General features: G+C 41.0%; 1 protein-coding gene and 1 pseudogene across 1 annotated transcript in view; both read right to left on the reverse strand.

The window, feature by feature from the left end:
* The window catches only part of LOC119915292 (ubiquitin carboxyl-terminal hydrolase 19-like), a gene marked incomplete at its 3' end in the record, with an annotated part of 31,719 nt that extends 15,616 nt beyond the window's left edge, over positions 1–16,103 (reverse strand). Inside the window, exons 1-9 of the mRNA XM_038734837.1 lie at positions 15,807–16,103; positions 14,294–14,677; positions 8,335–8,463; positions 7,347–7,483; positions 6,562–7,131; positions 4,086–4,455; positions 3,512–3,668; positions 3,332–3,403; positions 1,923–2,038 (exon numbers count right to left, since the gene is read on the reverse strand). Of these exons, the coding sequence (XP_038590765.1) occupies positions 1,923–2,038; positions 3,332–3,403; positions 3,512–3,668; positions 4,086–4,455; positions 6,562–7,131; positions 7,347–7,483; positions 8,335–8,463; positions 14,294–14,510 (1,768 nt within the window). The remainder of the gene's footprint in view (positions 1–1,922; positions 2,039–3,331; positions 3,404–3,511; positions 3,669–4,085; positions 4,456–6,561; positions 7,132–7,346; positions 7,484–8,334; positions 8,464–14,293; positions 14,678–15,806) is intronic.
* Positions 16,104–19,353: 3,250 nt separating this feature from the next.
* LOC119915291 lies at positions 19,354–24,841 on the reverse strand (annotated as a pseudogene).
* Positions 24,842–25,264: the final 423 nt, after the last annotated feature.

The raw sequence follows: 25,264 nt of genomic DNA on the forward strand, positions 1-25,264 counted from the left end.
CATTTGAGTCCAGCTGTGTTTGATTATACTGATTGGACTTGATTAGGAAAGCCACACACCTGTCTATATAAGACCTTACAGCTCACAGTGCATGTCAGAGCAAATGAGAATCATGAGGTCAAAGGAACTGCCTGAAGAGCTCAGAGACAGAATTGTGGCAAGGCACAGATCTGGCCAAGGTTACAAAAAAATTTCTGCTGCACTTAAGGTTCCTAAGAGCACAGTGGCCTCCATAATCCTCAAATGGAAGACGTTTGGGACGACCAGAACCCTTCCTAGAGCTGGCCGTCCGGCCAAACTGAGCTATCGGGGGAGAAGAGCCTTGGTGAGAGAGGTAAAGAAGAACCCAAAGGTCACTGTGGCTGAGCTCCAGAGATGCAGTCGGGAGATGGGAGAAAGTTGTAGTAAGTCAACCATCACTGCAGCAATCCACCAGTCGGGGCTTTATGGCAGAGTGGCCCGACGGAAGCCTCTCCTCAGTGCAAGACACATGAAAGCCCGCATGGAGTTTGCTAAAAAACACCTGAAGGACTCCAAGATGGTGATAAATAAGATCCTCTGGTCTGATGAGACCAGGATAGAACTTTTTGGCCTTAATTCTAAGCAGTATGTGTCGAGAAAACCAGGCACTGCTCATCACCTGTCCAATACAGTCTCAACAGTGAAGCATGGTGGTGGCAGCATCATGCTGTGGGGGTGTTTTTCAGCTGCAGGGACAGGACGACTGGTTGCAATCGAAGGGAAAGATGAATGCGGCCAAGTACAGGGATATCCTGGACGAAAACCTTTTCCAGAGTGCTCTGGACCTCAGACTGGGCCGAAGGTTTACCTTCCAACAAGACAATGACCCTAAGCACACCGCTAAAATAACGAAGGAGTGGCTTCACAACAACTCCGTGGCTGTTCTTGAATGGCCCAGCCAGAGCCCTGACTTAAACCCAATTGAGCATCTCTGGAGAGACCTGAAAATGGCTGTCCACCAACGTTTACCATCCAACCTGACAGAACTGGAGAGGATCTGCAAGGAGGAATGGCAGAGGATACCCAAATCCAGATGTGAAAAACTTGTTGCATCTTTCCCAAAACGACTCATGGCTGTATTAGATCAAAAGGGTGCTTCTACTAAATACTGAGCAAAGGGTCTGAATACTTATGACCATGTGATATTTCAGTTTTTTAATAAATTTGCAAAAATTTCTACATTTCTGTTTGATTTTTGGAAAATGGCTGCAATGAAACAAAGAGTGAAAAATTTAAAGGGGTCTGAATACTTTCCGTACCCACTGTATACTATTACGAACTAGGAAAAGAGATCATATTGCTCTTGTATTAGCTTCTCTGCACTGGCTCCCTGTAAAATCGAGAATGGAATTTAAAATCATTCTCCTCACCTACAAAGCTCTTAACGATCAGGCACCATCATATGTTAAAGAGCTTATAGTTAACACTGGCTCAGGTGAGCCCAGAACCATCCCTTAGTTGTGCTGTAGGCCTAGACTGCTGGGAGACTTCCCATGATGCACTTAGCTACACTCTCCTCTTCCTCTCCCTCTCTATGTTTTCCTATCACATTAATGCACAACTTTGACCATCAGACTTCATTTCCTCCCTCTCTCGTAGTTTTGTGCTTTCTTGTTTCTCTCCACCCGTGGCTTTCTGCATCTGGAGCAGTAGAGTCTGGATTTATGGTGGAAAGCCACCCGCTGCTACAGTTATTATTATTATTAATCTTTTTATTATTTGTAAGAGGTAGTTTTTCCTTTCCACTGTCATCAAGTGCTTATTCACAATGTGGGTTGTTGGGTCTGTAAAAAAACATTACAAAGAGTACGGTCTAGATGCTCTATATGAAAAGCGCAATGAGATAACTTCTGTTATGAATTGGCACTATATAAATAAAACTGAATTGAATTGAATTGAACCTTGTGTGGCAGGGGCCTCTAGACCCCCCCAGCGCTGGCTGTGTCTCTTCTTCAGGATGATGTCCAGTCTGGACGGGGTGAAAGAGTAGCTGCACTGCTCAGGCTGGATCAGGTTCCTGTTGCACGGGGGACAGAAAAGTAGACCGTTCAGATTAAAAGACAAAAAGGAGGCTGCAGCTCACCAACAATCTGTTATTAGTGTTTTCCTCACTAAAGTTTGAGGGTGATCTTCATCATTCTAACATACTGAATGTTTGAAAGACATATTAATCATTTCAATGATGACACAAAGGATGCCAACTACCTTGATTATCTTATATAATGGGAATGATCAGATATTAAAAGCTGCTCCTTTAACAAGAATTTGTATCCACTGTTGAAAATTAAGACTGTTGTGATTTGATTTTGAAAAGCAACTGATGCTTCATGAATCTTTCATGAGTACTTCAGTAATATGACACAGGACAAAAGAAAATAACATTTATGCCAGGGGTCAGTAAATAAGTCAGGCATTGGCCCAAAAGTCAAATTATTTCAAATCCTTGTATGCTCCTGTGCGTGTTTAGCTCAGTAGGTACTGTGGGGGACTCCTGTTAGGAATTCCAAATAACTGCGTATATTTTTTCCCCCTTATTACTTGATTATAAGGACACTTTTGCACATGCTCACAATAAGGCACGTGCTACAGTGTGTGTGCGCCCGGCGTTTGATCCACATTCGTAAACCTATGGACGCTTATATTCATTTCCCTGAGGAAATTCAGGGTGCGTACTACGGGGGAGCCAGGGGGAACTTAGCTCCCCCTAAAAGCATGATTTGTGATATTTTGTGGGGTCTCTAAAATATTGACAGCATGCTTTATTGACATTAATCTTATCATGGATCATGCGGAGCGTCAGACTTCATCCCGCCAGAGGAATCAATCACTGACCGACCGCAGCTAGCTGGTCACTGCGCGCTCTCCTGTCCCTGGTCCGCCCCACTCCCTATCTGGTGCAGACTGTGAACAGTTCGTGATCGTTGGCTGGATGAATATTAATACTGCAACTGGGGGCTCTCCGCAGCGCCACGCAACTTTCTACATTCTTCCCACAAATGTGTCAAGCAAGCCAGAGACTCTTTTGAATGTCCTTCAGAACTCTTCAAAGTAAAAGCTTTCAATAAACTCAACATGAAGCAACATAACGAGGAAGTGATTGTGTGAGTAACTGACTGACTGATATCTATTTCAGCACCAGCCGCTATCTATTTTTTTTTTTTTTTTTCTGCTATCAAAGCCATCTGGCCGTCACAGGGAAACATATCATCTCAGCTGCCTTTAAATGCCCGTTTAATAATTGAATGAAGTTTTTCAATATGAAAAACATTTAGAGCCACACATAACTGGTAACAGTGACTGCAACAGTTACCTGAGTTTGACTTGCCACTTGAAGACTGTGTTTGGCCCGCATTCTGAATGAAGCCGCAGAAAGTTAGCATCACTGTAAAAGAATGACAGAAAGATCACTCACCAGTTGTTGTCCAAAGACATTACAGCACGCAGAAATCACACAACTATCCTTTATTTGTAGCATCTTCGCATTGACTACCTCGTCTGGAAGATGAGGGTGAAGTCCTGTTCCCTGAAGATGACCCTGGCCGTGTCCCTGCAGATCCCCTTCATGTAAACATTAACCACCATCAGGTCCGTGCCCTTCTCGTACGAATCATTCTTCACAAACTGCAGGTTAACCATCGGCTCTGGGGCTACAGGAAGTGATCACAGGTATCAACAACTCACATTAAACTGCCAAATGAATTAGTGCTGATAAACTGAAGAACAACAAACCTGACTGTGTCTGTACAGTACTTTGTTATTGCTCAACTATCTCCATACTTTGTTTATATATAGATGTGTCAATGTAGGTGTAGAAAGATTCTACTAATATAAATCAATTGGAAAGCAGTTGGTTTAGAGTAGGTCTGCAGCTAACGATGATTTTAGTACTCAAAGCTTCTATAGACTATTCCATCGATTCCTTGATGCATCGTTTAAGAAGTACTTTTGCTTGGTGGCCAATGCTTTTTAGTAAATCAAATCATTTCAGCCCTAGTTTAGAGTCAGTTAATAACACAAACACATGTATGATAGTCCAACCCCTTTGCAAAACCTTATTAACTAACCTTCCTGTTGCTTCATTTCCAGAGGAGGCTCCTCCTTCGACTGGTCCTGCTTCTCCTCTCCGTCGCAGCTGCCCTGCCTCTGGGCTACACCGGGTGACTGGCCTTGTTTGGCAGCCACGCCAACAGCTGGTATTAAACCTGCCTCTCCTGATCCAAGATGCTGGCGGATCAGAGTATCCGGCTCCGATTCCTGCTCAGCAGGCCTTTTCTGTGGCTCAGAGTCAGTTCTATCTCGCAGCGTTTCTGGAGAAGAGTCCACTTCGTTGTTGAAGCAGACAGCTTTGAGGCATTCAGCGGTGCTGACGGGAGCTGCTGGTTGGCTATCATTGCCATGTGCTGTTGCTCCAGACTGGTTTTGCTTCTCCGCATCCTGAATCAGAAAAGACACAAGACATTTTTTCTACAAACATCCAGAGAAGAATGTGCACTTGCTAGGTCACTGGAGACACTGGAGACAAGTATAACTATCTATGAGCAATGGATTCTTCACCTTTGGCAAGGTTCCCACAACTCCCTTTCTCCCTCTCATCACTGCAGTTATGAAAAAGAAAGCTGGCAACTTGATTCCAGTTCAAACAAAGGCCACGTACAGGACAGTAAACGTTAATTCTGTAGGTATGGTTGCTCGATTATGGCAAAAGTCATAATCTTGATTATTTTGGGCAATATTGAGTTCACAGTCATTTAACATGATTTTGCACTGACTTTGGAAACATAATGCTTTTATTGACCACTGCCTTTTTAACAGTGGATTTCCATTAATGGAGACCTATTTAACTGCATTTCCAGCCCTGTATTGTAGTTCTTTGACTCTTGTTTGGTAGCTTTGCAACAAAGCTTGTATTCGTTGAAGGACTTGTCCATCGCTGGCGTATAGAAGTAAAATTAGATGAAAACCGTTCCTTGGCTCTCAGTGTAAATCCCCTTCCACCTTTCCTCCTTCCCCCCTGTGCCAAACGCTGGCTGACTGCTGCAGTGTCCCTCCACTCCACACCATGGGGACTGTTGTGGGTGTGTGGGGACAGGAGAGGGTCTCTGCTTTTGTTACCGGAAGGACAAAAAATGGAGCCAAAGTTGGGAGATCACAAAATTATGGACGAAGGCTTGCTGACAAGCAAGAAACAAAACGATGACGAAGGTTCCTGTCTCTTTGCTTTGGCCACATTTGACATGAACAGCCGACATTGTAACATTGTTAATATGGAAAAGCATAATAGATCACCTTAACTTTAACAAATAAAATAAAAAAGTAATATATTATTATATTATTATATTATAAGTATTATAATAATTATTACTTATTTGATGTATGATGTGTATTATAATGTCATTTTTAAGAATTGCTGAAATGTGACACTTGTCCTGTTTGGTCTCTCCAAGTACTGTTACATACCTGAATTAAACATGCCTGAATTAAACATGCCAATTCATGACAGTGAATTTGAAGTTTTAAGGAGATGCAAAAGTGCACCACTTTAAAGGAAAGGTTGCACCGAGTAATCCTTTATTGATCCCCGCCGGGAAATTCATTCTCTGCATTTAGCCCATCCTAAAATGTTTGTTTTTATAATGTTGGAAGCCAAGATCTTAATGGAAAATAAAATTCACCTCGGCCAGCCGTACCGCAAAGTTGACCCTTTTGACACTAGATGCTGTAAAGACAACTCTCTACACAACACACATCAGACAGAGCAGTTATCTCCTGTCTTGTTCACTCCTCTTCATCAGGCAAGCTGTTGTGTGAACAAAACATAAAACTGGACACAGGTTTACAACCAGCAAGCACGAGTTAATTTGCAGAGGTAGTACTTCGGTAGGGTGATAAACTAGATGTTTATTCCGAGCATAATCAAATTATCCTTGTTTCTAAAGGAACAGCATCAAATAATGCAGATGCTTTTTGTTGAGGTTCTCAAATAGTTCGAGCCAGTCAGTCTGAGAAAAGTCTACTTCTAAGTAAAATTTTAAAGTTGACCAGTTAAGCCCACATTTATTAACATATTACATTTGTGGTATACTAATTATTTAAATTTTTATATCATATATATTATCACAACATATTTATTGATAAAAAGGTACATAGTTGGGGTAACAACATCTAACAATTTTAGAGCTAAAACGCTCCTTAATCAATTAACCCATTAGTCAATGGACAGATAATCCGCAACCATTTTAATAAACAATTGATCATTCCAGTCAGTTTGTAAAACAAATGCCAGCAATTCTCTGGCTCCATCTTCTCAAACGTGAGTTAATTGAAAACCATTGAGTTGCAGTAATGCAATATTCAGTATCAGACTGAAAACCCCTAATGTTACAGCTCTGCTTAAGCTAACTTTAGCTTCTCTAATTCAGTGTACTGAAACAACAAATAAGCAACAGCTAAGTCATCTTTTTCATGTAAACAATAAATACATTTTTAAATTCTAAATGAAAGCAACCCAGTTGGAGCGTTCTAAGAAGCAACTTTTCTCACCTGAGTTTTGTTGGTTTGGCTGGCAGCAGTAACCGCAGCTTCTGGTTTCTGTTCCTGACCACTGCCTAGTCTCTCTGCTCTGTTGTCTCCATCTCTGCGTTGCGTCTGCAGACTCCGACCAGCGGACAGGTGTGTGTGTGGAGCTTTACCATTGGCTACTGTAGACTTGACAGAGTCCCTGTCGGCCGGTAACGTAGCCTCCTTGGTGGGCTTAGGCAGCCGTACAATAGTGCGCTTGGCACTGGGTTCCTGAGGCTGCCGCTCGCCTCCAGTAACTGTAACAGGCTTACTGGTGGTGGCTGAGCCATCTCCAGATCCAGCTTTCACCCCTACAGAGTCCGTAGTGGCCTTGTCACACGCTGGTTTATTTTTCAGGCAGCGCTTGACACCTCGCTCAGCTTTGCCACCGCTGCGTCTTGATTCGCTGCGAGCAGGTGAGGAGGGAGGCTGTGGCTGCAGTTGAGGCTGCAGTTTGGGTTTCTCTGATGACTCCAAGACAACAGGCTTCATCTCCAGCTCCTTGTCATTTTTGGTCTCTGTGGGTACTGCTTCCTTCTCCTTCTTATTTGACTGAAGCAGAGTGTACAGAAGTAAAACCATTTTATTATTTAATCAAATGCAGACGTGTCTTTTTACAGTGTAAATTCCACTCACTCAATTAAACATTTGTATGAACTAATAAAATATTGTGCAAAAATACTATGTTTATTAGTGCAAATAAAAACAAGACACAAATGTACTCATGGGTGGACAAACTAAAAATTATTTTATCTCACATGACTCACCTTAAGCGAAGGCCAAATGTGAAAAGGAATCTTCTTCTGCATGATGACATGCAGGAAACCCCCCTTCTCCTTGTACTGGACTCTGCTACAGGAGGCTTCAATTTCCTCCTGCAATTGGCAGCTCCACTGCCGTCCATCTGAAAATATAAAAGAGTCAGACAACAATTTGAAAACATACAGCATGTTTAAATTACACACACACGTGGTTATACAAACTCTTGAGACGGGTCCAAAGTTTAACAAGGCCTAAATCCAAATGCACAACTTTGCTATTTTAATAGTACCGTAAAACTTTGATTAATAGGCCGGGCTTTTATTTGCTAAAATCCCTGAATTGACCCTGCCTATATTTGGGACAGGCGTCCATATGGGACAGGCTTTTAATTCCTCTTGCACAAAACTAAAATAGGCAACTATGAAACAGTTTATTTATTTCAAACAGAATATTACTTGGATAAAAATTATCAAATAATATCAAATACACAACATTCATATGCTCCAGCGCCGACAGACGGCATATGCACTTTTATTTTGTAGGCAGCAACGTAACGAAAACAACAGGTGCAGGAAGTGTGGCAGAAAAAGCAGACAGAGAGCGATCGACTTCATACGACAGGATTTACAACTTGGATTCATTTACAGATAAACCTGTTCTTATGATCGGTGGACCGGTAAAGGAAGATAAATAATCAAGGAACGGACACATTCGGACTTAACCCCCATAAATATTTGTATTGACGATCTTGGCAGCTTAGAAGCAGCTAAAGCAGCCGACCAGGCAGGATTTATGAGGTTTTATACATCCAAAGAACTTATATAAAAATCAGACCAGGCGTTTAATGGAGACTTGTATTTATTTGTCAAAATGTGTTCCCACACCAGGCCCAGTAAACGGGGTAGGCAGCTATTTGGGAATCGGCTATTAATCTTTACATGTACACTCTACTGTACAGTTTCTGGTAATGGTACACGCTTTACTATGACTTACCTGGGAAGCACACATGGCAGTGTGTATCAGTGAAGGTTGTGCCGATATCCTCTATCCTTTGCACCCCCTCCCCACAGCGTAGTCTGACTGTCACTTCATTGACATTCTGCTTCCAGTCCACAAACACATCTGAAAAACACAAAAGGAATGTACACACAGGTCAGATAGATGTGAAACCAGAGAACCTTTTCCCACCATGATCATTACAAGTCATTCAGAAATGTACGTCACAGGCCTAAGCAAAATTGACACTCTTCTCTCTTGTAATTTTCAAAGATGAGACGAGAGAAAGCAGACAATCCCATCTAGCAAATATATACATTTTAAAAAATGAAAACATGCAGAGCACCACAGCAGAATGCTTTAAAGTAAGACAGTGGTGAACACACTGCATCTCTGCTACCCTGAGAAAATATAGACGCACATGTTGAAATGCACCTGCTCACAAATTCACAGAGTACAGTGAACTCAACAGTCAGACGGGACATCTAAAATTATCTGCGCCACAAACTGTATACCCAGTAAACAATAGCGTGAAAGCAAATGATCAACTTACTTTAGAAAACATGCTAGCAAGATATTTACACAATTTTAAAAAGGTAGAATCAAGAGCAGAAATGTTTGACAAAAATATCCCAACAAGAAAAAGAAAACCAACATGTACCATTTGTCATAGTGACCTCAAAGTTGTTGCAGTGACTGAAAATAAAATATCATCCCAGAAGTACAGCGAGCGCTGGATTCCCTGCTGGCAACAAAGTCATGTATGGATTATACCCACTGTCATATTTCCATTATCTTAGTCTTCAACAACAAAAACTAGAGAGTCTCAACTTTCCCACCTCCACTTCTTCACTTTATGTCAACCCCGTCTCTTTAACTAAATGGCTTTTCAAAAGGTCACAAGCAACACCCAATCCCTTCCAGCTGGTGACAGCTGTATTCCCAGTGGAGCCACGCCACAGCGTACTCTCATGACCGGGTAAAATATCACTGACATTCATGATATGAACATATTTTTAGCACAAATTAAATACTTTGATCTTCATGGCCACTTAGGAGATTTACTTTAATTGTTTCCTACTTTTTTTGGTACAGTTTCAAATTGTGTTCTGTATAATATGTGGGGATAGGACATTGGAACCGTTGTGGCAGGAAGATGTGGATTGGCCAAAGCCCAGTTCACAGCCAAATCAAATTACAGCCTCATTAGAGTAGGCTCAACAATTACATAAAAGCATTTTAACACGATCATATTGGCTTGGGTCTTTTTCCAGCCTCATCAATTACACTTCAAATCCTATTAGAAGCATCACACCACATATGGATGAGAGAAGTACCAAATCTCCAGTATTAAAAAAAAAGCATATTGTGAAAGCAATGACAACTATTTGCCTGCCACCTATGCCCAAGTGTGCCAAGTGGCATATGGTGCAGGTAGCTACAACAGATTCCTTGTCATATTGCCACCATTACTTCACACTAAATACACTACAGATTTCTCACCACATGGAGCAGCGCGTCAGCCGTACTTGAGTTCTGTTTTTAATTAGAGGGCCATTTCCACATGATGTTTACCAAAGACAAATAAGGCTTTATGAAACGCGTATATCTAGGTATGTCATTTCTGGACAATATTGGGCTAAATGAAAGCTGTAGCTGTTATAGTTCACACCTGACCTTTGTCACACCTGTGATAACCACATACTGGGTTGATCTGAGCTTTACTTTAAAGGTGTTAAAACACTACAGTCAATTTAACAACACCAGACAGGTAGTTGGTGTTGGCAGATACTCAACATTTAAGAAATCAGTTCTGTGGCAAAATAATGAAAGTATAGCTTCTTTGCATTGTTTTAATTCCTTGTATCTTCACTGCATATAGACTTGTCAGGCAAATCCATCACATGAAGCAACTCACTTACAGTTCTGAGTAATTAAGTCATTTAAAATGCTTTCATGACAGTGGAATGATTCCTGTGCGAGACAAATAAAGGACAAGTGAGTGAGGTTGTTTATCATTTGAAGACCTACCTGAGGTAGCAAGCAGATTTTTTCTAGAGATGCACCAATTGATCGGCTGCGGACCGGAAGAAAGAAAATCAGAATCCGCCAAAATCGTGAATCAGTTGGACAGACTTTTAAAAACAATTGGTCATCGGAACTGGCCAGGAAAAATGCGTCTCTATCGTGCGTCTCTAATATTTTCCTACTAAGGACCTAAGATTTGAGAGTGTAAATAAAAGGACATACCTTAAACAAAGGGAAACCACAATTCAAATTTAAAGTTCAAGGATTATGCAGAACAAATTAATTTGGGCTGAAACGATTTAACGATAAAATCGATTAATAAAATGCTTCGACACAAATTTTTTGCATCAATGCTTAGTTTAATCCATGCACCTATACAGCACAGTTTTTCGCAGGGACATTTATTACTGTCGCGCTTACGCTGTGAACACGACGTGATTATGATGGAGCTGTTTGCAAAGTGGAGGAAGAGAGAGAAAATAGCGAGGTACAAAGAAGAAAGTGTCCAAGATATGGGATTATTTCAAGCTAAAGAAAACAACAACAACTCTGTAATGTTACCGTCCGTCCACCGTAAAACGAAACTTCAAGCTGAACAAAAAGGTGTTCTGCCAGCGGACCAGACAAGGTAACACTAGGGCTGGGCGATATGGCCTAAAAATAAAATCTCCGATTTTATTTACTTTAATTCAATTTACGATTTTTTCCGATTTCCCCCCCTACTTAAGGAAAGCAATAAGGTTTGTTGGTCAGTGCGGCTTTGTTCATCGCGGAGAGACTGGCATTTTTCATATTCGGCTGGATGTCTCTGTTTCAGGTGTTGGAATAGGTTTGTGGTGCTGCTGCCTTTCACTGCGATAGGCTTTAGGCAAATGTTGCAGCGTGGTGTCTGTTGTTCCACATCTGTCGCAGCAAACCCATACCAGTTCCAAACAACAGATGACTTTATTCCTTTCTTGGGAACAAACTTCCCGCTCTCACCGGTAGCCATTTTGTCGCTTGCTGTTGCTGTTTAGTGTATGATGTTGTCGCTATGGGAAACGAACACTACGGAAACCCCGGGGAGCCAAAAATGTGCTATTACACAAAAACTCGATTTACTTATTTTTTAAATCGCCCGCAACAAAAAATTCGAATTAATTCATTCAATCGATTTTTCGCCCAGGCCTAGGTAACACTAACTGCAACTTTAGCAATTAACTGAAATCCTGATTGATTGTTGAGTTGAAGGCTAGCCAAAGTAAGCCGCAGCTGAAAATGTGCACACGTGCGTTTGCTGTTCTTGGGCCGTGAGTTATGACCTAATAGTCACAAGTTAAGTGGGTGTCGGGAGCTGCACCTTTTAACTCCCCTGCAGCTCTCTCTGTAGCTCAGACAATCGCTGCTACCTGTGTGTGCTAATCCATCCTTAACCCAGAATCTTTGTCTTTATAATTGCCATCTTTATAATAACAAACAGCTGTTTCGTGTGGGATCGCTCATTTCCCGTTTCACATTTCACATGTGTTTTCTTGACAAAACCTGGTTTGGAGACCTGCATTGGGTGACAGGGACGCTGTCAGCTCCTGTAGTGTGTGTGTCCCTGTCACCAATCAGTCACGTAGTGTGAACGCCACAACGACTTCAAGACTGCCGTCATATGACGGCAAGTTGTGTGAACGGCACGGCCATCGGCCGACACTTAAAGTCGCGTAGTCTGCACGAGCCTGTAGTACAACTTATAGCTCTCGGGTGATGTTTGTGTTTGTAAAGCGGCTTGCTGGTTGTTGTTGGTTGTTGTATGACACACTATGAATTTCCGAAAGGACTAATAAATATCTATCACCTATAAACGTGCACAGCTGATCCCGTTTAACGGAGGGGGCGCCGCCGCCAAGCAAAAGTACTTCTTAAACAACACATCGATGAATCGTTGAAATAATCTATCGAAGCTAATACCCATAATACTCTACAGGTCAGACAAAACACAATCTACGGTTCCTTCCATTTTAAACTGTTAAACTGAAAAAAGGTGTGCTATCTCCTGGGCACTGCCGAAGGAGGCCTTGAGCAAGCCCCTGAAACCCCAACTGCTCGGGGCGTCGCACTGAGTGGCAGCCGCCTCACTCTGACATCTCTCCATGTGTTGCTATGGGTCCTGTTTGTGCATGTGCATGTGTGTGTGTGTGGTGTGTGTATTTCAGACCTGTGTGTAAATACTAACATAATAACAGAGCGAAGACATTTCCCCCTGCGGGATTAAATAAAGTATATCTTCTTTTTTTTTATATATAGAATTTCTACCTGTATAAAGACATTTAAGAAAGTATAGCAGGGATTTACTGAGATCTAACAAGAATCATGTACTTTCTGTCAAATGTGTGTCTGGTGGGGTGTTCAATGAAAATAAGTTTTTGTTTTGTTTTGTAAAGAGTAGTACACTTCCTGAGTAAATGAAGCGAAATGTCTAAGTGTTGTGTTTCAATGTGTTATGTGAATGATATTTTGACAAATCAAAATAAGTAAAAAAAAAGAAAAAAAAAACAAAAAAAACTGCCACATCAAGATGTGAAATAATTCATTTCATAAATGCGTTAATAAATTACAACAGAATTTATGGTTGGCACTGTGCAGCCACAGTAGACCCATAAACTTATCTCCATCTGAATGCATTTTCCAGATAATGATGCCAAATTATAGGCCTAGCATTTATACCAGCAGCATGTTTTTGTGGTGTACATTTGACCACACTATTATCAAGCTGCCACAAACAACAATATTCATCAATATTATTTTCTTGATCTTAATCGGTTGGTCTTTAAAATGTCAGAAAATTTAAAAAATAGAAAGAAATTAAAAAATGCAATCACAAATATCTAAAGACCAAAATGATGTTTTGTACTGTATGACAAACAGTCCAAAAGCACAAGATATTCTGTTTACAATCACATACGACAAAGTAAAAGCAACAGTGGTGAGAATAAGTCCCTAGTGTGAATAACTTAAAAAAACAACAACATTACACCTGTATAATGTACGCAAACCTTATGTGACAATACTTTGTTTACTATGCAAATACGGCATGATATCACAGCAGTAAAGCTGGTTATTCAGCAAGTAGGTAACTAGTACTAGCTTGCGGTCTATTTCTTCCTTGTCTCTGTTGGCTTCTTGCGACGTTTATTGCTGTATTACCACCGCCAACTATCAATCAGAGGAATAGCCAGACGATGGGAGAATAAGAATCACCTTGCCTGTGTGCTTGTGCATGTTACAAAATACCCCACTCATTAGAACATTGCTCCATAGCACTACCAGTGGTTATCCTGAGTGACCACTTTATCTAACACAGGTGTACGACGACGCACGTAGACAACGAAATACACTACACTGACATCTGTTTCACGATTATCAGCTGATCAACAGTTGGTGGCGGTGACATACAAAGCACAGCAATGCACCAACAAAGGCAAAGAAGAAGAAGAAGAATTCAACAGCAAGCTAAAACATGCATGAATACACAATTTAAATATTCAAATATCAGGTCAGCAAATGTTTTATGAGAAAGGAAATGCATTCAATATGTTTGTTAGACCTCTAAGACACGCACAACAGGTATTAGTGAGAAACAGTGAGTACCTTGGATATAATGTTTTGTTTTGTTTTTTTGGACATTTCAGATATTCCATTTCTTTCACATTCTATTTCAAGAGATAATATTTGTGAAATTACAATAAACTCTTCAGTTTCCGCTCCCTGAAACTGATGATGACAACGATAATAATAATAGCGTAATACCAGATACCGTGACATTTTCTGAGACAGTAATCGTGAAAACCTCATATCGTTGCAAGCCAAATTTTTGTGAAATAATAGTTTACCAGGACAATCTACCACTTGTAATTAATTACAACTGTTATATTAGCTGCACAATACACTTAACGCTTACCTTTCTTGACCTCTGCAATAACCCCATCTACTGCTGCAGCGGCTGCCCTCTTGGCCTCTCTGCTCTCCTGGTTGGCCCTGTCCTTCTGCTTCTTCTTGCTGGTACTGGAGGTCAGGTCTGAGCTGTTGTCTCTGCCGCTGCCTCCTCTCTGCTGAGTCCCACCACGATGGCCCACTGTCTCACTACCAGCGACACCATTACCACCGCTGCTGGCCATCTTCAGGCACTTGGCACTAACAGGCCGCCCGTCGCTGGAATCACTACCACTGCTGGGGTCTGGATCTGAGGTGTGCCTCTTCCTGCCTGGCCCGGCTATCTTGGCGATGATACTGGTCTGAACTCTCCCGGAACAGAATCAGGAAGGATAGTAAGGGGATGGGGCACCTGAGGCAGGGGGCAGAAATGCATTTATTAATCAAGGAGAAACCAATAGTACTCTTCATAATTGTTTGGCATTAATAGGAGCTATGTGCAAGTTAAGTAAAGTTAAACATCTCAGGTTAGGTCAATCCTGACAATCTGCTTTGCTATGTTTGTATAATACACAGAAACACAGAGGGAGGGAAGGAAAGAGGTTCACTGCTTGAAATTAATTAGGAGCAGGTTTCATTTAACTACAACAACACTGAACGAAACATGAGTATGTCTTATAAAGCTTATAAGCATATGGCTGTAGGTTTGCATATGACCGATGTTGAGCCTTGCCTAGTTTCCTTAGCATAGCAACATCAAGTTGCTAGCTTGGACAATCAAATGACAAACAAAGGACAACAGCTAAATCAGCCATTTTTTCGACGTTAAGTACAGCATATTCACTAAAAACATGGGTGGTGTTTATTAAGCTAGCTAGAAGGATTAACAATGCAGCCCCCGTTCCCAGAGTTGTTAGCTTGGTAACAGTTTAGCCAACCGACTTCAGAGGACCGTTTATTTTTAAGGCACACGTTTTTCAGGCTGTCATGTGCCCTTCGATATGAGGCATAAGTTACACATTTGCTATAGCGTTTAACTAACGTTATATTCCAGATTTTTTTTGGGCAAACCAATTTATTGGATTTAGCAAATACTATTTAGTCAATAACATTGAAACGTTCCTTTAATGTACTTGGTCCACTCTGGGAAGTGGGACTATGCAATTATTGGACGGCACATCGGGTTAAACTAACGTATATAACGTTACTGTATCTAAATCAACTGTCTTGGCCTTACTGTCTGGAAATTATCAACCACATTACTTATTATATTATATTTCTCGTTTATCTATACGGTCACTTCACCCGATCTCCAATCGGTGTCCTCCAGCAGAGCGCAGGACAGGTAATACAATCAAGCGCTCCTACAGTCTTCGAGAAGCTAATGTCATTAGCCATATCAAGCTAACGCTAGCCGACGCGAAAGGGTTGATATGACTACGGATTTTACACAACCAACACAACATGACATCTCGTGACACCCGACGCCCGCCTGTGATTAAAATGCCAAATTAATAATGTCAATAAAATTGGGGACTTACGGGGCTTCAATTTGGCGAGAACTGAATTCCGTTCCTAATACACAATGGCCGGTGTGAGGCGACTCCTTCTGTTTCTCCCGTAACGTTAGTCCACACTGTTTCTGGAATATTCTTTAATTTATCCGGGACCCATTTCTGGTGACTTTAAACTAGTTGTTTCATAGATGTAAAGAAAAGATAACACATGAAAAAACGGTTCAGTCTGTTGGTGTCATGCGGCGTAAGTCCGACTTTGTTTGGAACAAAATTCAGTACTGCTTCCCGGACCCATAGATGTCTTGGGCCAAACCTGAAATGAAATGCGCGCATAACACACTTCCTGGCTGGCGTGCTCACGTGATCTGTAGCTCTTCCTTTACTGCTCTCTCTTTCTCACACGCACGCCAGAGACTGTTTATAATAAATAATATGTATAAGAATATAATCTTTGTACACAGTTTATAACACACAGACACAATACTCTTCATTTGATAGTTCATACCGTATTCAAACCAAGTGGAGATAAATGATTTGGTTAGCAAACAATATACATAATTTGATCTTTTGCTATGGCCTATAAAATAGGATTATCACTCTTGTTGGGGGGGTGGGGCATCTGTCAAAAATCTAATTTTAATACCTATGAATCAGTAGTTGTTTTGCTTAAATGGAGTATGTCAATACATTTCTTATTTATTAAGTATTATTTATTAAATATCACAAACTAACAAACACGCAGCAAACCCAGGGAAGGATACTGGTCGGTTTCTGGAGCTCTGGCCAGAATGAGCTGGGGGAATTTGTGCTTCAGCTGAAGACCATCCCAGGCCCTCCTGAGTCAACATTCAATGGCGCTCATATGTCAACTCTTTATATGGGCCTATATTCCTAGATATTTTTTATAATCGATCAAGGAGGGGGTTGACAGGGCCATGGCCATGATACATCAAGTACTACTATTTTTAGACAGGGACCTTGTCCCAAATGGCACCCTGGGCCCTGAGTCATTTTCTGAGTCTGCACTGAAATGATGTGTTAAACACTACTTGACAATAAAGCTCCTTCTGATTCTGATGTTGCAGATCTGTGGTGTTCACTGTTGCTGTTGTTACCTTTTCATAAGTCCTGTGGTAGAACATCACAAACATAAATCACAAATTATCATGGCACTGATGAAATATTGTTTGCCTTCTATGTAGTTGTTTATTTATGTTTGAACTTTATCCCTGGCCTCATTAGTGTTTACTTACACACACAAAAATCTATTTATTGAAGGTGGAGACAGCTGTGTTCAAGTAGCCTGGTTTGTTATCATCACCCTAATCATTGAATTGTGCAAATGATAACTTGATAAGTTAACTTTTATTATTCTAAAATAAGAAAAGTGAAATACACTTCCCAGCATTATCAAAATGATTCATTTAACAAGACAAGAATCTTTTATAGACAAAAACTATACCAGCCAAACTAACTAGTAAGTATTACGTAGTGTTGATCTTCTTTAACTTTGATGTAGCTCCTTCACTTTTGCTTTCTCTTTGATTTAGCCTTTCCCTTCTGCCAACTCTGGGTCTCAGAGCTAGTGTTGGCCCTGATTTTTCATGTCATCTTGGTAGTATACTGTTCATACTGCCATTCACAGTGATCAGACATTGCTGAAAGAATTGGGTAAGAGACTGCAAAGTCTGCAGATAAGGACTCACAACAGCGCTCAATAGCACCTTCGCACAACACAAAAATAGCAATGTGATATCTTACACCCTTGCAGACCCTGGTGTGAACACATGCACATTCCAGCCACAAGACAGCAAGGTTAGAAAATGGGAAAGTATCAAGCATACTTCAACATAGAGAAATGTTAAGTTATCCAACCTTTATTCACAAAAATATACACAAGCTTCTTTTTGTATTTTTGCTTTGGCAACTAGTGATCAAAATCACATGGCTGCCAGTTTGTAGATAATCTGAGGGAAATATGTGTACAGAGTTAATTTTTTTGGTTTGTTATGTTTCCTTAAACACAATTTGTTATGCAAATAGTACATGAAATGCCCATGAGACTAGCATATTATAAGGCACAATTAAACACTTCACGTACTATATGTCACTTCAGTGAGGCATCAGTTACAGCAGAGCTTATATATTCTATCATAGTACATTTGATAAACAAACACTCACAATCTGTGCATCACAGCTTTGGCATTCATAAAAATTAATCCTGGTGATGAATAAAAGGAATAATTCAAAATGTCAGGAATTACAATTATTTGCTTTCTTCTGGAGAGTTAATGAGAAGATCAATATCACTCTTATTCGTCTGTTATAGAAGGGAGTTAGCTTAGCTTAGCATAAAGACTAAAAACTGGGAAACAGTTAGCCTTACTTTATCAAAATGTAAACCTAAAGTTCACTAGTCAACACAATAAATATTTTTTGTTTACTCTGCCCCCCCTCTCGATTCCAGTCTTTATGCTACGCTAAGCTAACTGGCTGCTGGCTATAGCATCACAATTCTCCTAAAGTGTGATATATTGTCTAACTCTCGTTAAGAAATAAAATAAGTTTCTCAAAATCACTAACTAGTCTTTTATGTTTTTTCCTGTGAGTGGTGCCAGAAGGCATGCCATTTTGTTACCTAAATCAAAAGGGTTTGTTTTCTGTACAGTGACCATTTAGAACATGTTAGACTGAGCTTCTTAGCTAGACCATAATGTCTTCTTGTTTCATTAGTTCTAAACGACAGTTCACATACAGACCAACTGATATAGCATCAGTCGTGCTGCTAGCATACACTGTTAGCTTACTCTGCTCCCTGCATTTCTCTTGTGTGGTTTTAGTGGAAAGCCATCCTCCTACTCCAGGCAGAGGTGGTTTTTGGGCTGGTTATTGGTTTAGCAGAGTCACAGTTCATTGTCACATAAAAATGTAATTGATTTCCCTGTTATTTGTATAAAGGCATAATACAAAATATACATAATAAAAGACAAATTTCTAGCACCACAGTTGGTGGAATTTTTATCTTAAAATCCTCAATTTAAAATCCTGTTCATCTCTTTATTCTACTGAACAACATTTCCTTTAAACTACATAGGGACAGGATCTAGTGACTATACCCTCATCTCTGTATTTTGGCTTATTTGAAAATAATTAAGGCTTTACCATATCTTTACTACCATTCCCAAAATAAATACCATGGTTAAACAGATTTTCATTCTGTTTTATGTCCTCATGCACCCAAAGGTTGTTGTGAAGACACTGTGAGATTGACCTGTTCGCAAAGCATTATTTTCACCCGAATATGTGTATTTTTTACTTTTCTAAAATAATTTTTCATATTCAAATCTGATTTAGACAGATACATTTCCAGATTATTTTAAAAGCAAAAACAAAAATAATGTGCACAAATTAGAATTAAAATACAATATGTGACATCAGACAACCTTTACACGTTCAGTCATGAGTGTGTTTAAAATATCTAAATATGATAGTAACTGATTTAAATACTTGCATAAAAGAGTTTACCCACAAATATGCAAATTCACCTAAGTGAAAAAATAACCAACCCAGCCATCTTCTTTCACTGTATTCTTCAAAGTATCTTGTACAGTTACTGTATCTGGAGGAAATGGTAGAACAACACATTGACCTGTTTTCTTATGACATGGAGTAGTGAGCTACTGGCATGTGTTGTAGATCTGGATCTGTTTGTTGATATCATTGAGGATGGCTTTCATTTTGTCCTCCAAGCCATCCAGCTGACGAGCTTTCCCCTCCAACCTCCTCTGGTTCTCCTCATAGTTTTTCTCCAGCTCTGTGGAAAATAGGAATTTCAGCATGTGGTGCTACTGTAAGTCATTCTTGAGTCAAATTGTGGGGATCCTCAAGGACTGATTTTAGGGCTTCTACATTTGTACACGTACAGGGTGGTGTCCTCATGAGGCACACCATTACATTTACATTTATTCATTTAGCTGACGCTTTTATCCAAAGCAACTTACAATTGCTATATATGTCAGAGGTGGCACGCCTCTGGAGCAACTAGGGGTTAAGGGTCTTGCTCAGGGACACAATGGTGGATGGGTCACAATGGGGAATTGAACCCGGGTCTCTCACACCAAAGGCATAGTCTTATCCATTCCCCCCCATCCTTTTCTATAGCTAAGCTAATGACACATAGCTTTTTCTTTTTGAATGTATGTTAGTGCCTTGAACAGGCAAGAAACCCAGAACTTTTGCTTTCTCTAGAAATTTCTTGGCAAAAGTGAGATGAGAAGATCAATACCACACACTGTGGTAAATATGAAGCTACTTTCAGCAGCTGGTTAGCTGTGTTTGTTACAATAACTGGAAACAGGGGGACTGTCAAAATGTTACAAAATCAGCAACTGTGGAGTGCAGAAATTAACACATTATTTCTTGTTTGTACAGAAAACTAAAAATGACACTATGAGCCGAACTATCTCACGGGTGGGTGTGGTTAATTTCTACTTTTTTGTCCATTAATCTCCACAATTGTATTTATGTAATGTGTTATTATTAACTTGTCAATCACCTATAGAGTGCTTTCTTTGCACTAACCTGTATTAAAGGTGCTATAGAAATAAAGTTTCAATGACTAATTCTGGAATTTGGATTGGCTTTCAAATTATAAAACCACACTTTTCTTCCTCCAAACAAATGTAAACACATTAACCCTGTCTATGTCTTCGTCTACATACACACAGACACACACATACACACAGATAAGATAAGCACCTGCTAGTCTCTGGAGCTTGTTCTGGGCATCTTTCAGTAGTTCCTTTGCTTCATCTCTGAGGCTCTCTGCCCTTTTCTTGGCATCCTTCACAGCCTTGGCCTTTGTGTCAACCCGCTGCTGCACTTCATGGTATTTATCTGTCAGCTGGCCGTCTAGAATCTAAGCATCAAGACAGAAGAAAGTTCACAGCTGTGTACGCTTTAAATGAGTGTGTGCACACACAGACACATACCTGCTTGGCTTCGTTTGCCTTGTCTCGTGCCATGGTGGCTGTCTCTTCGGCTCGGGCTGCTGCCATGCTGTTGTTGGCACGTTTGGTCTTCAGGGCACTGATCTCCTGTCCCAGTGTGCCCAGGCGGGACATGGCATCATTCAGGTCCTTCTCACTGTTGGATGTCTCTGACTCAATCTAAGGAGAGCATGCCCAAGCAAAGTGAATTCTGATCCCTCTAATATTACACGGTTTGCTTGTGATGCATTAAGCATTAAGTTTTCATTTTATTCCATGGTGTGATTTCTCAAAATTTACTCCTGGATGTTCATGTAATTGCCCGTGTGTGTGTGTGTGTGTGTGTGTTTTAAAAGCACATTGAACACCTTTAACAAGGCACTGAATCATCAATGATTGTCAAGAGGAGGAGGTGGAATAAAGCTATAGCACAACACTGACATATAGTTGATATGGCAAACAACTGCTTATTTTAGCAGATAAGAAGCAACTGACTTTCATTTGGCGTCATGTTTCTGGCCACTTGATGATGTAAGTCCTACATTTAACCTCTGTTAAATGAGAGTGTCCCTATAGCAGCTTTAAAGTCACGTTTTTACAAGAGAGATTCATCTACAGTATCTACAGTATCTAACGTGGGCTAACTTCTATGTAACTACATAAAACTCAGACTGGTGAACAAAATGTCTTGCAACAATCATTAATTTTTTAACAACTCATACAGATACGGTTATTTGTACTATGGGGCAGTAAACTACTATTTTGGCACACAGCTTAATGTTTGTTGTTTTTGGTTCATTACCTGTGCCAGTCGGGCCTCAGTTTCCCCAATGTCAGCTTTGGCTCTTGCTATGGCCTTTTCTGCTGATGTCTGGGCAGTCTTTGCATCCACCAGGGCCTGTTTCACTGTCTCTGCGGTGGTCTTCACCCCCTCAGCTTGATGCCTGAACAACAACATAGTGTTACTGACAGTCAATGGTTTTAGATAGGATGAAAACATATAGAAGAATTAGTACAAATAATTACCAACACCATATCTCAATCTATTCTGACTACCTTGCCCTCTTGGCATCAAGCAGCAGTTGCTCTGCCTTGCGGACATCTTCCTGCGTCTGTTCTAGGATGGAGTCGACATTCGAAAGGCTGCGAACCCGTTCCTTGATTTCATCAGCAAGATGTCTGATCTGGTGGGGCGAAGCGGGTATGGAGAGCTCCAACACACGGTTCGCCACCGCCTCAATGCTGTCTGGGTCTGCACCCTCCTCTGGGAGAAAGACATGAGAAGTGGCAGGGTTGACATATTGTAGGAGGGCAGATTAAGTGGCAACATAAGTAATCTACATGTTCTTGGTAAACTTGCAAAATGTACACATAAAATATGTCATAATGTATTAAACTCTGACTCACGAGTAAGGAAGTCTCTGATCTGTTTGATGAGGTCTCTTAGGTCATTGTTGGAGCGCTCCACTTTGTTCTTGGTGGCAGTGGCTTTGTCCAAAGCTGCTTGGGCTTTGCCCTTGGCCTCCTCTGCCTTGGTCTTGGCCTCTGCCACCTGAAAGGCAGAAAAGTTTATAGAGGACACCAAAGGGTAACGTATTCACCATAGCTGCTGTCTTTACTACGACTGTACTTTTCACAGCAACAGCGTTTTTCTAAGAACTGTTCAGATGATAAAATCTTTCAGTTTAGTTTTTTTAGTGAGCCTACTTTCACTCAAATTCGTTTTGTCTAAGTGCCCACATGTACCAGACTGCAGCTGCACTGGTTACGCAATCACACAGGGTGAATGTCATTTTTGGAGTGTACTGTAAAGCCCTCACTCCATTCTGAGAGACTGTGAGAGGTGATGTACTGTGAGGGGACGCTGGCATAAAATTAAACTATGGATGTGAATAAATGTATAACTATATACAGTAAAAACTCCAAAAGCACTCTTAACAGAATTGCAAGGGATTAATATTTTCACCAATGTCTGGTCCCAAATTACAGTAGCTATAGTTCTCATATGCTTCCATACCTTGGTAAAGAGTCCCTCCACCTCTCCCATAGCTTTCTTCAACTCCTTTTCTGCGTGTTTGGCTCTCTCCAGGGCATTGTCAGCTACTGCTACAGCGCCGTTACAGTTTAGACCTCCACAGTGACGGTTCCCTTCATCGTCACGGCAACCTGCACCCCCACAAGGACTTTCTGCACAGGGAGCATCACCTGGAGCGCCGCAAACCTGTTGGAAGAGATCAACATGTACTTGTATGGAAATGAATAATACGGGTAACTATTAATAATAACGTTTTTAATTTTAAATTAAATTTACAAAGGAAAGTTTTCAAATCAAGTTTTTATTTCATGAAAAGTTCCACAAAAATAATTGTTGTAGTTATTACACTATTACACCACCATTACATTTGTCCTGTCTTGCACCCCCTAGAGGCAGCTCACAACCGCACCACACTTTGGGAATCGCTGGATTACGCTATAAACAGTAGACCAACATTTAATCTATATGAACAATGGACAGTAATAATAAAAATAAAGTTTATCACCTTAAACAAACTTGTGAACAAGCTAAAAGAAGGTTTTCGCTTGAAAACATAAAAAGGATTTCTGTTGATCTGTTATGCAGTTCATGCCTGAAAAACCTTGTTAGTTCCACTGCTTCTGCGGTTACTTCTCTCTCTCTGCCTGCATGAATGCTGTCAAACTTGTTAACAAATGTGCTCAAATAATATAGAATGTGATCAAACCTTCTCATTGATCTTCTTCATGTCCAAGCCCTGCGCTCTGGTGTTGAGGTCTGCAAGCGCACGCTTATTAGCAGCATTTTTACGGTTGAAGTCATCCTTCTTGGCGGTGATGAGGCGCTCGGTGCGGCGGCGAGTGTCTGCAGATTGGCTGACTGTGCTGGGCCTGGTGGTTGTTGATTCATTGGCACGCCGCTCCGCATCACGGGATTTGTTGTAGGAGCTACGGATGCTGTCGTACGCACCTAGATAGAAGAGGTGGACAAAATAGGAAGTAGTAAGAGGAAGATGATTAGGAATAATGATGCGACATGTGAAGGAATGTGGGTAGGAAAATGTGAATGAACCTAGAGTGTGGACAAGCTGACGGCAGCAATAAGTCTGAGGTGTCAGTTTGAATTGTTTAATAATGAGGTTCTATCCTCCCTTTCTTTCTCACCTAGGAAGTTGGAGTTTTTTAGGATATCCAGTTGGTGGTGTAGCTGCTCTGAAGTGAGGTTAAGTTCTTTAGCTTCTCTCTCCAGAGCACTCAGCTCCTTGCTTGCCTCAGAGTTGCTGTCCTGGACGATGGTTAGGTCTCCTTCCAGACGGTTCAGGGTGTCAGTGGTCTCACCGATCTGCGCTCTGCAGGGCAAGGCAGGAAGTTGTTAGGCGATAGAATATGTAATCCTGATATGATTTTTAATGTACTTTATTGGACAATAATTCTCCAAATGGAGAGAAGAGATTTTTCATGACTTCTAAATCAAGTATCATTATTTTGATACCACTACCTTTTGTGGCAGAAAAAACTTTACTTTCAATAAAGTTTCACATGGGAAACATGCATTGGAACGTAACAGCTGTACCTAAGATCTTCAATAAGCTCCATTAGGGTAGCGACGGCTGCAGCAGTGGCGTTGCGCGCATTGACAATGCCCTGAGCCTGTGCCAGTTTCTCCTCCAGGTCTCTAAAGGCCTTCTCATAGGCCCCAGTAAGCCCAGTGGTCTGAATCTCATGGGCACGCTCTGCCAGGGCCTTGGTACGCACTGCTAGGTCCTGGTAATATGACAAAATTATACAGAGAAAGATAATAGTTGACTCCAAATGAATCAGTTATTCAGTTTCACATTTGTCTTTTTCTGACTGAGGACCCCCTCTTTCACATTAAACTACACCTGCACGATGCGATCCCAGTCCCCGCACTGGGACAGGGCTGACAGCTGGGGAACTGACCAGAGAAGCCTCTGCACACTGGTCCAGCGGACACCTGACACCCCCTGCTGGCAACACAGTGGCCAGTCACCCGGTTGCACTGAGAGGTCTCAATGCCACGCCAGTCACAGTCACAAGCTGGAGGAGGAGAGAAGGACGGGAGGGTGTACAGTGAATGATCGGACCTAGTTTATACTGACAAAATCTACATGTTTACACGCATTGTGAATGTATAGTTAGTTATTAGTTCTTTACTTTAGCACATGATATTCATGTATGTCCAGAGCAGGTACCAATATTTTGCAATTAATCAACGTATCACAAACATTGCCACATGCTGAACCTTGTTGCCCAGGAATCCGCTTTGGTTTTTAGCCATGGGCAGTTAACAATATTTAACTGGCGTTCAGGAAGAGGGCCCGCTGGCGTTCAGGAGAGGGCCCGCTGAACTTATGTTAAGTCATTCTTTTTATGCAATGCTTTTTGCACTGTGATGCAACCCATCTTTCTGCCTGAGCAGCTATAAAGTCTTTGAGCACTTCACTTTTGCATTTGGTCTCT

The sequence above is a fragment of the Micropterus salmoides genome, unplaced genomic scaffold (assembly GCF_014851395.1).
Source record: "Micropterus salmoides isolate LMB-PRFRI ecotype aquatic unplaced genomic scaffold, ASM1485139v1 Ms_hic_scaffold_2037, whole genome shotgun sequence".
NCBI lineage: Eukaryota > Metazoa > Chordata > Actinopteri > Centrarchiformes > Centrarchidae > Micropterus > Micropterus salmoides.